The sequence below is a fragment of the Rhea americana genome, unplaced genomic scaffold, assembly GCF_003343005.1.
Source record: "Rhea americana isolate MKP2758 unplaced genomic scaffold, rheAme1 scaffold_790, whole genome shotgun sequence".
Classification (NCBI taxonomy): Eukaryota; Metazoa; Chordata; class Aves; order Rheiformes; family Rheidae; genus Rhea; species Rhea americana.
This window is the reverse complement of record NW_028186968.1, coordinates 9,983-21,470: the sequence shown is the minus strand read 5'-3', so window position 1 is coordinate 21,470 and position 11,488 is coordinate 9,983. Positions and strand designations below refer to the sequence as shown.

The 11,488-nt window shown below is 71.3% G+C and overlaps 1 protein-coding gene across 1 annotated transcript in view; it reads left to right on the top strand.

Moving 5' to 3' along the window:
* Nucleotides 1–5: 5 nt before the first annotated feature.
* Nucleotides 6–11,488, top strand: part of MYO18A (myosin XVIIIA) — a gene marked incomplete at its 5' end in the record, with an annotated part of 21,292 nt that continues 9,809 nt past the window's right edge. Inside the window, 22 exons of the mRNA XM_085322662.1 lie at nt 6–77; nt 169–345; nt 475–685; nt 1,011–1,153; nt 1,737–1,837; nt 1,957–2,020; nt 2,380–2,524; nt 4,598–4,771; nt 4,895–4,985; nt 5,071–5,263; nt 5,841–5,927; nt 6,764–6,905; nt 6,993–7,152; nt 7,248–7,434; nt 7,703–7,940; nt 8,651–8,760; nt 8,899–8,964; nt 9,472–9,600; nt 10,146–10,289; nt 10,980–11,069; nt 11,157–11,276; nt 11,355–11,474. Coding sequence (XP_085178788.1) covers nt 6–77; nt 169–345; nt 475–685; nt 1,011–1,153; nt 1,737–1,837; nt 1,957–2,020; nt 2,380–2,524; nt 4,598–4,771; nt 4,895–4,985; nt 5,071–5,263; nt 5,841–5,927; nt 6,764–6,905; nt 6,993–7,152; nt 7,248–7,434; nt 7,703–7,940; nt 8,651–8,760; nt 8,899–8,964; nt 9,472–9,600; nt 10,146–10,289; nt 10,980–11,069; nt 11,157–11,276; nt 11,355–11,474 — 2,964 coding nt within the window. The remainder of the gene's footprint in view (nt 78–168; nt 346–474; nt 686–1,010; nt 1,154–1,736; nt 1,838–1,956; nt 2,021–2,379; nt 2,525–4,597; nt 4,772–4,894; nt 4,986–5,070; nt 5,264–5,840; nt 5,928–6,763; nt 6,906–6,992; nt 7,153–7,247; nt 7,435–7,702; nt 7,941–8,650; nt 8,761–8,898; nt 8,965–9,471; nt 9,601–10,145; nt 10,290–10,979; nt 11,070–11,156; nt 11,277–11,354; nt 11,475–11,488) is intronic.

The window sequence follows — 11,488 nt, the reverse complement described above, 5'->3', positions numbered from 1 at the left end:
TGCCCGAGGGCAAGGTGAAGGTGAAGCTGGACCACGACGGGGCCGTCCTGGAGGTGGACGAGGACGACGTGGAGAAGGTAGGGCAGCGGGGCGGGGAGGCGCTGGGAGGGCGGCGGGGGCCGGTGTCCCCCGGCTGACACCCCCCCCCCGCCGCCGCCTCGCCGCCAGGCCAACCCCCCGTCCTGCGACCGCGCCGAGGACCTCGCCAGCCTCGTCTACCTCAACGAGTCCAGCGTGCTGCACACGCTGCGGCAGCGCTACGGCGGCAACCTCGTGCACACCTACGCGGGGCCCACCATGGTCGTCGTGAACCCGCTGAGCTCCCCGTCCATGTACTCCGAGAAGGTGACGCCGGCGCCGGGGGCTGAGCGGGGCTGCGGGGCGGCGCGGCGCGGCGCTCGGAGGGGACGGGGAGCGGGCACACGCGCGCCCCGGGGCGGCGCCGGCTCACGGCGGCCCCGCTGCTCCCGCCAGGTCATGCACATGTTCAAAGGGTGCCGCCGGGAGGACATGTCGCCGCACATCTACGCCGTGGCGCAGGCCGCCTACCGCAGCATGCTCATGAGCCGCCAGGACCAGGCCGTGGTGCTGCTGGGGAGCAGCGGCAGCGGCAAGACCACCAACTGCCAGCACCTCGTGCAGTACCTGGCCACCATCGCCGGCAGCACGGGCAAGGTCTTCTCGGGTGAGTCTGCAGCGCCGCCGGCCGCTCGGGAGGCCTGACCCTGCCGGCGGGCCGCCGCCGGCCCTGCGCGCCCCTCGCTCTGCAGTCGCACCTCCCCGCCGCCTCCAGCCGGATGATGCGCGTGGCGCAAGGTGCCTTTTCACTTGCTCCCTCCGTGGCAGCACCGCCGGCTGCTCCCCGGTGCGGAGCACGGCTCACGCGCAGCTTGCCCAGAGCCGAGGCATCACGGCGGCACGGCTCGGCCTCGCTCGGCTCCGGCCCCCCCCCGCACGGCCCCGCACGCTGCCCGCTGCGCGCACCCCACCGCCCCGCTTCTCTTCCGCAGCGGAGAAGTGGCAGGCGCTCTACACCGTCCTGGAGGCTTTTGGCAATAGCAGCACCAGCATGAACGGCAACGCCACGCGCTTCTCCCAGATCATCTCCCTGGACTTCGACCAGGCCGGGCAGGTGGCGTCTGCCTCGGTGCAGGTGAGGGCCTGGGCAGCTGCCGGGCGGCTCGGCGCAGGACGCGGGACGCAGCCCCGCTCGGGAGGGCTCCGCCGGAGCCGAGGGCTCCCCGCTGCGGCGGCTCGGCTGCCCTCCCGGCGTCCTTGCAGCCCGGCCACACGCTGACCCGTGAGCTCGCAGGGGCTCTGCTGCAAACGCCCCCGGCTGCGTTTGGGGTGCTCAGCAGACGCGTCGCGCTCTCATCTCTGTCCGCGCCTTCAAGCGCGCGGCCGGTTGGAGAGCGGAGCCGCAGATTAGATCGACTCCCTTCCCTCGCTGAGTTAGCCCTGATAACGGAGTGTTTTTCTGCCAGGCGCCTCCCCGGGGGCCCTTAAAATTCAGCAGAGCCRCTTTGTGCTCCGTAGTAACAGGCACCTGCTAATCCGTGCAAACAGCCGCGGGGAGCTCGGACGYGCACGGCGTGCGCGGGCGCCCTCGGGGTTATCCCAGCTCCCTGCGGCGCGGTGGGGAGACCCTCGCGCTGCGCGGGCACTGGGAGGGCGGCCAGCACAGGGGTCCCGCTGGGAGCCCGGTGCCGCTTCCCGAATGTCCCAACCTCTCGCAGACGCTGCTGCTCGAGAAACTCCGCGTCGCCCGGCGCCCGGCCAACGAAGCCACCTTCAACGTCTTCTACTACCTGCTGGCCTGCTCCGATAACGCCCTGCGGTGAGCGTGGCGAGGGCTCGGGGGCCCGGGCAGCCCCGGCCGGGGGGCCTTGGGGTGCCAGTGCCGGTGGGCAGCTCTGCTGACGGCGCAGGGGCAAATCTCGGTCTTCATCCCTACAGGACTGAGCTTCACTTCAACCACCTGGCGGATAACAACGTCTTCGGCATCGTGCCGCTTTCCAAGGTCACTTGGTCCTGCCCCCTGGGGCCTCCGGGGAGGCCGAGCTGGGGGTCCTGCTGCCCTGGCTGGGCAGYGGGAGTATGGTGTCGGGGGGACCGGGGCTTTGGGACGTGCCCTGGGTCTAGCTGCCGCTGCTGGGGTGGGAAAGGAGCCGAGAGAGCCCTTTCCAGCGGGGTGGCCCTGTCCCCCTGGGCAAGGGGACCTCTGCGGAGGYGCTGGCTTGTCCCCAGCCCGTTCGGCCGCCCTTCCCCTGCAGGGTGTGGAGGCTCAGGGGCCCCCTGGTCCTCCGGGAGCCTCGTGGAGCTCCTGGTCCACCGGGAGCCGTGGCCTCCGTGCCGATTGCGCCCCGTTGCTCTCTGCAGCCAGAGGAAAAGCAGAAAGCGACACAGCAATTCAACAAGCTCCAGGCCGCCATGAAGGTGATGGGCATCTCTGGCGACGAGCAGAAGGCCTTCTGGCTCGTCCTGGGGGCTATTTACCACCTCGGGGCTGCCGGAGCCACCAAAGGTAGGGAAGAGTTCRGAGCTGGGATGCATTAACAAGCCAAGGCTCGGCTCTCCAGGCTGCTCAGGGCCCCAGAGACCAGCGGCACCTCTGCTCCCGGGGGGAGGCTTTCCCCGTGAACACCCCCCAGYGATGGCCAGGCGCCATCGGGGGTGGTGGGCTTGCGTTAACCGGAGGAGCAGCCCTCGGGGTGCTCAGTGCCCCCTTGATTAGGGCTGCTGTGCCAGTGGGCAGGAAGCGCCGTCACCCCGTGCAGCACCGGGGCCAGACCCCCGGCCGCTCCRGGGCAGACGCTGGGCCCTGCGGGGCCGCGGGCGCGCGGCGGGTGTGCGTGGGCGAAGCAGCCTCGTCTGCGGGGTGTAACAGCTCTCCCCTGCCGTTGCCTCCCTGCAGAGCCGCTGGCGGACGGAGCCGGTAATCGGGGTGCACGCGGCTCCGCTCCGGGTTCGGTGGCGGGGCCAAAACGGGGGCTCGGGGCGCTGCTGCTGGTGCACGGGGCCGGCCCCTCTGCAGGGCTGCRCCAGACCTGCCTGCTGTCCGTCGGGGCCGTCTGTCCTCTCGGCACCTCGAGCTGCGCGGGGCAGGGCTGGGACGGGGGCTCCCGCGGGCACGGGGAGCCGAGGAGCCCCGCGCGGGCTGCGGGACTGCCCCGGYGGGCTCCGGCTCGCCTCTCCAGGACAAGGACTGGCGGGCTCAGCTTTGCRGGGCTTTCGTGGGGGCTTCGTCTTTTCTCCGAGTTGGGGGAAGCACCTGGCTTGCTGCATGTGCTGGGCACACCGGAGAGCCTGGAGACGGTGCGCCCGAAACGGGGACCTCGAGGTCCTGGCTGCACCAAGCGGCCTGTGATTTTTGCAGGCTTGGTGGAGGAGGTGAAGCCGGGCGGGGGGAGACCCCCGCAGCACTGCGTTTCAGAGCGGGTCGCCGTGCCGTGGGGTGCTGCGGGGTGCAGCGCTCTCCCACGGGGCGTTTCGAGGCACTAGAGGGCAGCAGGGCCCTGCCGCAGCGAGAGCTGCGGGGATGCGCGGGCGGCGCTGCAGCCCGGGTCCTGCTCGGGCAGGGGGGAGCATCCCAGCCCTGCGGGGTGCCTGGTGCCATCCCTGCATCTCCGTGGCAGCTGGGGATGCCCTGGGTCAGCCCAGCCGCTCCAGGCTCTTTCCCTGGGCGCTTGCTGCCTGTGCCGGGCTCCCCGGGGCTCCCCGCTGGCGTGCCGGTGCCCRCGGTGCAGCTGGGTGCTGGCAGGGTGTGGAGGTGGGAGCGTCCCAGGCTGGCACCCCCGCCGGCTCTGGGCTGGGTACCAGCATCTCGGTGCAGCGATGCCCCCAGCTCCGGGCCCTGCTGGGGGAAGGCAGCCAGGCTCGGCGCGTGCGTGGCGCGGCGGTGTCTCGGCCGGAGGGCGTCACTGTGCCACGTGTCGCGCTGTCGCGTGCTGTTGTTTCTAACCCCTGTCTCTGTTTGCATGGTGCATGCTGCCCCTTTGCAATGCAGATGCCGACGAAGGTAAAGTCTCGTTCTCCGTGCGTGTCTCTAGCTTCCCCGTCCTGCCAGCCTCCCCGCTGCCGTGTCCCCGAGCRTCCCCGTTAACCTGCTCGCGGCTCSCTGCCCTCTCCCCAGCACCGRGTGCGTGTGCCCGGCCGCCGTGCGCTGTCCTGCGGGCAGCGCTGCTCGTTGTCCCCGTGCCGGGCTGTCTCTGTGCCTGGCACTGTCGTGGGGGCACGTGCCCTGGCCCCGATCCGGGCCCCGTTCGTCCCCACCGGCCGCACGCAGCGGTGGAGAGGTGGCTCCTTATCCCTAGCACACAGCGCATCTGACGTTAGCCTGGCAGAGGTGCAAAGCCATCGGCCTCCCGAACGCCGGCGTGCACTTCCCAGCGCCCCAGCGCTGGCCCTGCAAAGCCCTGGGCTCCTGCTGCCCCAGCTGTGCCCAGTGTCCTTGCCGCAGGGGCGGCTTTAACATGCCACCCTGTCCCCAACTGTGTCTGGGGGACCTGGGAGCATCCCAGGTCTGGTAGGAGAGATCTCGTTTCCCGGTGGGATAACCCGCCCTGGCCGGCACTGACTCTCTCTCTCCGCCCTTTAGCCGGGAGGAAGCAGTTTGCGCGGCACGAGTGGGCTCAGAAAGCCGCCTACCTGCTGGGCTGCAGCCTGGAGGAGCTCTCCTCCTCCGTCTTCAAGCACCAGCCCAAGGGCAGCCTGCAGAGGTCMACCTCCTTCCGCCAGGGCCCCGAGGACGCGGGCCTGGGCGACGGCACAGGTGCGGCGCGGCGGCGGGGGCACCGCCGGAGGGGTCGGTGGGCGAGCTTCGGCCGCCGTGGCGCTCGGGGGGGGGGGGACCCTGGCCCTCGGGGTGGGGGCTCACCTCGGTCCCCTCGCCCAGGTCCCAAGCTTTCGGCGCTGGAGTGCCTGGAGGGCATGGCCGCGGGCTTGTACTCGGAGCTCTTCACCCTGCTCATCTCGCTGCTCAACAGGTAGGAGGTTGGGGGGTGGCGGGGCCGGGGCGGCCGGCGGGGCCGCGGCGCCCGCCCAGCCCCGCTCTGCCCTCGTGCCGCGCAGGGCCCTCAAGTCGAGCCAGCACTCGCTGTGCTCGGTGACGGTGGTGGACACCCCCGGCGCCCAGAACCCGGCGCTGGCGGGGCAGAGCCGCGGGGCCACCTTCGAGGAGCTGTGCCACAACTACGCCCAGGAGCGCCTGCAGCTGCTCTTCCACCAGCGCACCTTCGCCCAGGAGCTCGAGCGCTACAAGGAGGTAGCGGGGAGGCCCGGCGAGCCCGCGGCGCGGCGGGGGGAGCCTGCCTCCTCCTCTTTCCCTTCCTCCCTCCCTCTCTGCTCTGCTGCTATCCCCCCCAGACCCAGCTGATTTCTAAACTGGCGGTCGCATCTGGACCGGGTCCAACCTAATCAGCTCCCTGCAGCAGGGGTTTCCCCGGGGTTTCCCCCTGCCCGCGGTGCCTTTGCCCGCGGTGCCGGTCCTGGCGGCGGCTCCGCTTGCAAACGCGCCGGCGGCCCGTGGGGCGAGCTGGGGACCGTGGCGGGGAGGGTATCGCCGCTGCCCGCGCGCTCGCTGCTCCGAGGCCACCCCAGCGCCGTGCTCAGGGAGCTCGGTTCCCGCGGGGAAGCCCTCCGCCGGTCCCGGGAGCCGGCACGGAGCAGCGGGGCAGGGCGAGCGGCGCGGTGGCCGGACGCCTCGTGCCGCGGCTGGGAAACCCCTGCCGCCGCGCTGCCTAGATCCAATTGAGACTAACGTACTGACCGGCCCGCTGGGGTCCCTAACGATAATCTGTAGTCACACAGGCACTAATCGCTCCTCTGTCCGTCCTCTCTAGGAAAACATAGAGCTTGCACTGGCTGACACAGAGCCCACTACCCTGGGCTCTGTAGCCACTGTAGACCAGCCCTCCCACCAGGCACTGGTAAGCACACGTCCTTCCGAACGGCCCTGCCCCGCGGCCCCGGCGCTCCGGGCTGCACGCGGCCGCTCCGGCCTCCGCGGCGGCGGGCGGTGCACGCAGGCCCCCGCTTTGCGTCACTTTGCATGCTTGCACAACGTCCTTCCGTCTCGTTACCTGGTGCTAACGAGGAGAGGCCTCTGGCTCCACGTCAGGGAGGGTGAGGCATTTCACCCCAACCCGCGTCTCTGGAGCCTCCCGGCAGCATCCCCTGCTCCTGGAGCAGTAATTACCTCCCCGATTAGCTCCCAGGTGATAAAGGACAGGGAACAGCAGGGCTGCAAGCGGCTCTTGCCACTTATCATTGTAATGGAGCTGCCTGTTACCGAGCTCGGCTCTCTCCGCGATCCATTACTGCAGTTTATTGAACATTAGGCATTGCAATAGCATCATCCGGGCTGCTTTTCTGTCCTCTTAGCAGTAATTATGGGGAGGAAAGGTGCTTCCCTAAACGCCTGGCAAAGCACGGGGAGCGCTGCGGCGAGCACGTGGGCTGCGGTGGCCCCGGGAGCTGCTGTGCTCGGCTCTCCCGGTTCCCGGGGCGTGCCGGTCCCGTGGATTTCAGCCCGTCGGTGCCCGAGCGCAGCGTTTTGCGTGCCGGTGAACGTGTCACTGCCTCGCGTCTCGATAAGGTGTCTAATAAGCAGGGGCCAGCTTGCACGATGCTGCTTTGCCTTGCTGCTCCCGGCAGCCGGGTTTGCGTGCTCCCCGGGCGGCCCAGGTCCCCCGTCGCCCCCCGTCCCCACCGCTGGGGACCCGGCGGGGCCGGCTGGTGTGATCGAGGCRTCGTCCGCCCGCAGGTCCGGTCGCTGGCCCGCACGGACGAGGCCCGCGGGCTGCTGTGGCTGCTGGAGGAGGAGGCGCTGCAGCCCGGCGGCACCGAGGACACCTTGCTGGAGCGGCTCTTCTCCTACTACGGCCCCCAGGAGGGCGGCAAGACAGGTCGGGGGCGGCGGGGATGGGGTGGTCCCGGCGCCGCGGGACGCGCCGGGCGCGGGCCGTGCCCAGCGGTGCCGTGTCTCCCCGCAGGGCACGACCCGCTGCTCCCCAGCGACAAGCCCCGGCACTTCTTCCTGGGCCACAGCTCGGGGACCAACTGGGTGGAGTACGACGCCACGGGCTGGCTCAACCACGTCAAGCACAACCCGGCCTCGCAGAACGCCTCCGTCCTGCTGCAGGAGTCGCAGAAGTGAGCGAGGGGCCAGGCGGGTGGCCGCGGGCTTGTTTTTGGTTTTTTTTTTTTTTTTGGGGGGTCGGGGGTGACGTCCCCTCCGCCTCCCGCAGGAAGATCGTCAGCAGCCTGTTCGCGGGCCGCGCCGGCTCGGCCCTGGTGCTGTCGGGCTCCGTGGCGGGGCTGGAGGGGGGCTCGCAGCTGGCCCTGCGCCGGGCCACCAGCATGCGCAAGACCTTCACCACCGGCGTGGCCGCCGTGAAGAAGAAGTCGCTGTGCATCCAGATCAAGCTGCAAGTGGTGAGCGAGGCCGCCGTGCCTTGCTTCCCGACGGGGAAGGACGCGTGCCGGGGACGGGGACGGTCCAGCGCCCGGCCCTTACCTAGATGCTGGCTTGGGGGGGGGGGGGGCAGCTTTCGCAGCTTGCTTTGGGGCCACGCTCGCTTCGTGAGCCCTGGAAAGGGAGAGGGGACGTGGCCGGGGGTCTGGCGGGGACAGCGGTGCGTGCAGTGGGCGTCCTGCCCCGGCGTCACCACTGCCCCCCGCGCCGTCTCTCCCGGCCCCGTAGGACGCCCTCATCGACAGCATCAAGAAGTCCAAGGTGCACTTCGTGCACTGCTTCCTGCCCAAGGCGGAGGGGGCCGGCGGGGACCCCCGGGGCGTGCCGTCCCGGCGGGTCAGCGGCGGCGAGCTGGACCTGCCGGCGGAGCACTGCGAGGCCGGCCTCATGCAGCTCGACGTGCCGCTGCTGCGCGCCCAGCTCCGCGGCTCCCGCCTGCTCGACGCCCTGCGCATGTACCGCCAAGGTGAGCGCGGGGCCCCCGGAGCCCCCCGGCGCCGCCGCCGCGAGCCCCGGTGCCGCGAGCGCTGGCCGTGCGCCGGCCGGCCCGGCTGCCCCTGCTTTCCCCCCCCGGCCGCGGGGCCGTTACCGGATCGCAGCCTCCGCACRTGGCCTTAATCGGTGCCTCCGCTGGTGCCACGCTGCCCCTGGGCGCTCTCCCCGCTGGCAGCCGGCCCCGGCCCCGCGGCGACGCGGAGGGACTCGGGGTCGTGCCGAGCAAAGCATTTATCGATACGAGCGCCTTGCCGCCGAGCCGAGGTTTATTGCCTTGGAACGGGGCCGTTGCTGCTCCAAAGGGAGATCGATGCCGCGCGCGCGCCTCCCGGGTCGATCGCCGCCGCTGCCGCCCGGCTGCAGCGGGGTCGGCGTCCCCGTCAATACCCGGGAGTAATTAAGACGCGGAGGAGCAACGCYGCTGCTCCGGAGCAAAACCTAACTGGAGTTCAGATCGGATCCGTAGCGGGGTCTGTTGGGTGCGCGCGCGGCTCTGTGCTCCCTCCGGGCGGGAAGCTGCCTGGTTTCTCCCCAGATCCGGCCAAGGTTGCTGAACGCAGAAGCCCCCGGGGAAACCTCCCGGGTTTCCGCACAGCCGCGGCTCCGCCGGGACGCTCGCTGCGGGGCCGGCCCCCGCCTCCCCGGCTGCCCCCGCACCCCGGCTCTCCCTCGCGCCCCCAGGTTACCCCGACCACATGGTGTTTGCGGAGTTCAGGCGGCGCTTCGACGTCCTGGCCCCTCACCTGACGAAGAAACACGGCCGCAACTACATCGTGGTGGACGAGAAGCGGGTACGGGCGGCCTCGCCGGGGCACGGCTGGGCCCCCGGTGCCCTGCGCCTGCAGGGACTCGGCTCGGGGCTCGGGGCTCGGGGCTCGGGGCTCGGGGCTGCCCCGGCGCCGCTCGCTGATGCCTCTCCCTCCCCGCAGGCGGTGGAAGAGCTCCTGGAGTCGCTGGACTTGGAGAAGAGCAGCTACCACATGGGCTTGAGCCGGGTAAGGAGCTCCCCGCGCCCGCCCTGCCGGGCACGTGCCCTGCCCGATGCCAGGCGCCGGGCAGTGCCGCGCCGCGCTGGGACAAGGGCAGCTGTGTTGGCTCCCGCCTACGGCATTCCTCGTGCCCCGGGGAATAAAAGCCGGGCGCTCGGCCCCGCTCGGAGCTGGGCAGCCCCAGCCCCCCCTCCCGGAGCAGCACGTGGCCGGACGGTGCCGTCGGGACTGGGCAAGGGTGAGGACGGGGCCGCCCTGGGGAGGAAGGGGACGCGGGGACACATTTGCTGGCGCCGGGGCTGCTGCGGGGGCCATCTGCAGCCCGGCTTTTTGGGCYGCGGGCAGCAGCCGTTTACGTGGCCGCGGGATGCTCCCGCCGTGCCGCCGCTCTGYGCGGAGCACGTCCTGCCCCTTGCACGGGCGTCGCGGGGGCTCGGCGGCACCCGGGGCCGAGCGGCGGCGCCGAGGATGAGYGCGGGGCTGCCTTCGTCTCACCCCGCTGTCCTCCCGCAGGTGTTTTTCCGGGCAGGGTGCCTGGCCAGGTTGGAGGAGCAGCGGGACGAGCAGACGAGCAAGAACATCACACTGTTCCAGGCGGCGTGCAGGGGTTTCCTGGCGCGGCAGCTCTTCAAGAAGAGGAAGGTTCGTAGCGCCTCTCCCCTCCCCGCGCGGCTGCACAATTTCGCCTAAAATGGGCAGCGCAGCCTTTCTGCCGCCGCCGGGGCCAGCGCCTCCCCCTCCCGCCCTCCGCCGCGCCGGGACGGCCGGCAGCCTCGGGGGACGTGGGGGCCCTGCTCGGGCCGAGGTGGGGGCCGGCCCCGGCCGCAGGGGGCACCGGGGGGGGGAGCGACCGGCCGCGCTGACCCCGGGCTCGTGGCGCTCGCCGCACCGCGCGGGGCACCTCGGCGCCGGGCTGCGGTGTCGCATTAAGATTAAGTAGCTCTGTCAGCTCCTACTTTTATTATTAAAGAGCGCATAAACTAGGCATCTCCGCGGCGCCTTGCGTTGCAGCAAGATTAGCTTTTATAGCTACACGGGGCCGGGGCGCAGGAGATAATCAAGCAGCAAATAAAACGGGTGCAATTATTGGAAGCGCTAAGGAAGGGGGGCGCGCCGGGGGGCTGAGCGCCCCCAGGCCAGGCGGCGTGCCCGCGGGGCGGCCGTGCTGACCGCCGTGCCCCGCGCAGATCCAGGACCTGGCCATCCGCTGCGTGCAGAAGAACATCAAGAAGAACAAGGGGGTGAAGGGCTGGCCCTGGTGGAAGCTGTTCACCACCGTGCGGCCCCTCATCGAGGTGCAGCTGACCGAAGACCAGATCCGCGGCAAAGACGTGGGTATCTCGGCGGCAGCGGCGGGGGTGGCGGGGCGGGACGTGGCACCCCGCGCGCGGCTCCAATTGCTCCCTAATTTGCTAATCAGCATGTCATTAGCATCCCGGGAGCCTGCTGCCGCGTGAGCCTGGTTACAAGGCGCGGAGGATGGAAATGAAACCGCGCGCCGAAAGGCATCCGCGGCGGCGTGGCGCGGGGGGCCGCTGGCAACCGGACACCTGCGGAGCGGGGAGCGCGGCTCGGCTTTCACCCCGCTCCCGGAGCCGGCGGGAGCGGGAGGCGCGGGGTCCTCCCGCCGCGCCAGCCCCCCTCGAACCCGCGCCGCCCCGGGGAGGGGAGGGAGGTGCTTGAAGCTGGTGGCCGGGCACGGCGGCCCCGTGCTGGTTTCGGCTCTCGTGGCGCCGGCGGGGACCCCCCTGCGCTGGGGAGGCGCGGGGCCGCCCGGCGTTTCGACACCATTTATGGGGTTGGAGCCGGCGCGCCGAGCCGGCCGGGGAAAGTCCCAGCCGAGCGCTTGGCAGCGGGGGAGCCGCTGCCGCCAGCACCTCCCGTCCCCGGGGAGCCCCCAGCCTGCCCCAGCGGCGCCGGAGGGAGCCGGGGGGGCGCGGAGACCTGCCAAACTCGTGCCCGCCGCCGTCTTCCCGGCTGCGGCCGGCCCCYTCCCTCCCTCACCGCGCGCTCTGTTGCAGGAAGAGATCCAGCAGCTCAAGGGCAAACTCGAGAAGGTGGAGAAGGAGCGCAACGAGCTCCGGCTGCACAGCGACCGCCTGGAGAGCAGGGTAGGTGCCGGCTGCGCCCACCCCCCCGCCACCCCGGGCCCCTCGCCGGCGCGGCGACCCCGGCCCCACGTTCCCGGCTCCCCCCAGATCACGGAGCTGACGTCGGAGCTGACGGACGAGCGAAACACCGGCGAGTCGGCCTCGCAGCTGCTGGACGCCGAGACGGCCGAGAGGCTCCGCGCCGAGAAGGAGATGAAGGACCTGCAGGTAGAGGCGTCCTGCCCGGGCCGCCCGCTGCCGCCGTCGCCGCGGCGGGGGGCTCACGGGGACCTCTCCCGCTCCCAGGCCAAGTATGACGCTCTGAAGAAGCAGATGGAGTCCATGGAGATGGAGGTGATGGAGGCCCGGCTTATCCGGGCGGCCGAGCTCAACGGAGAGCTCGACGATGACGATTCAGGTACCGCGCGGTGGTGGCGGCG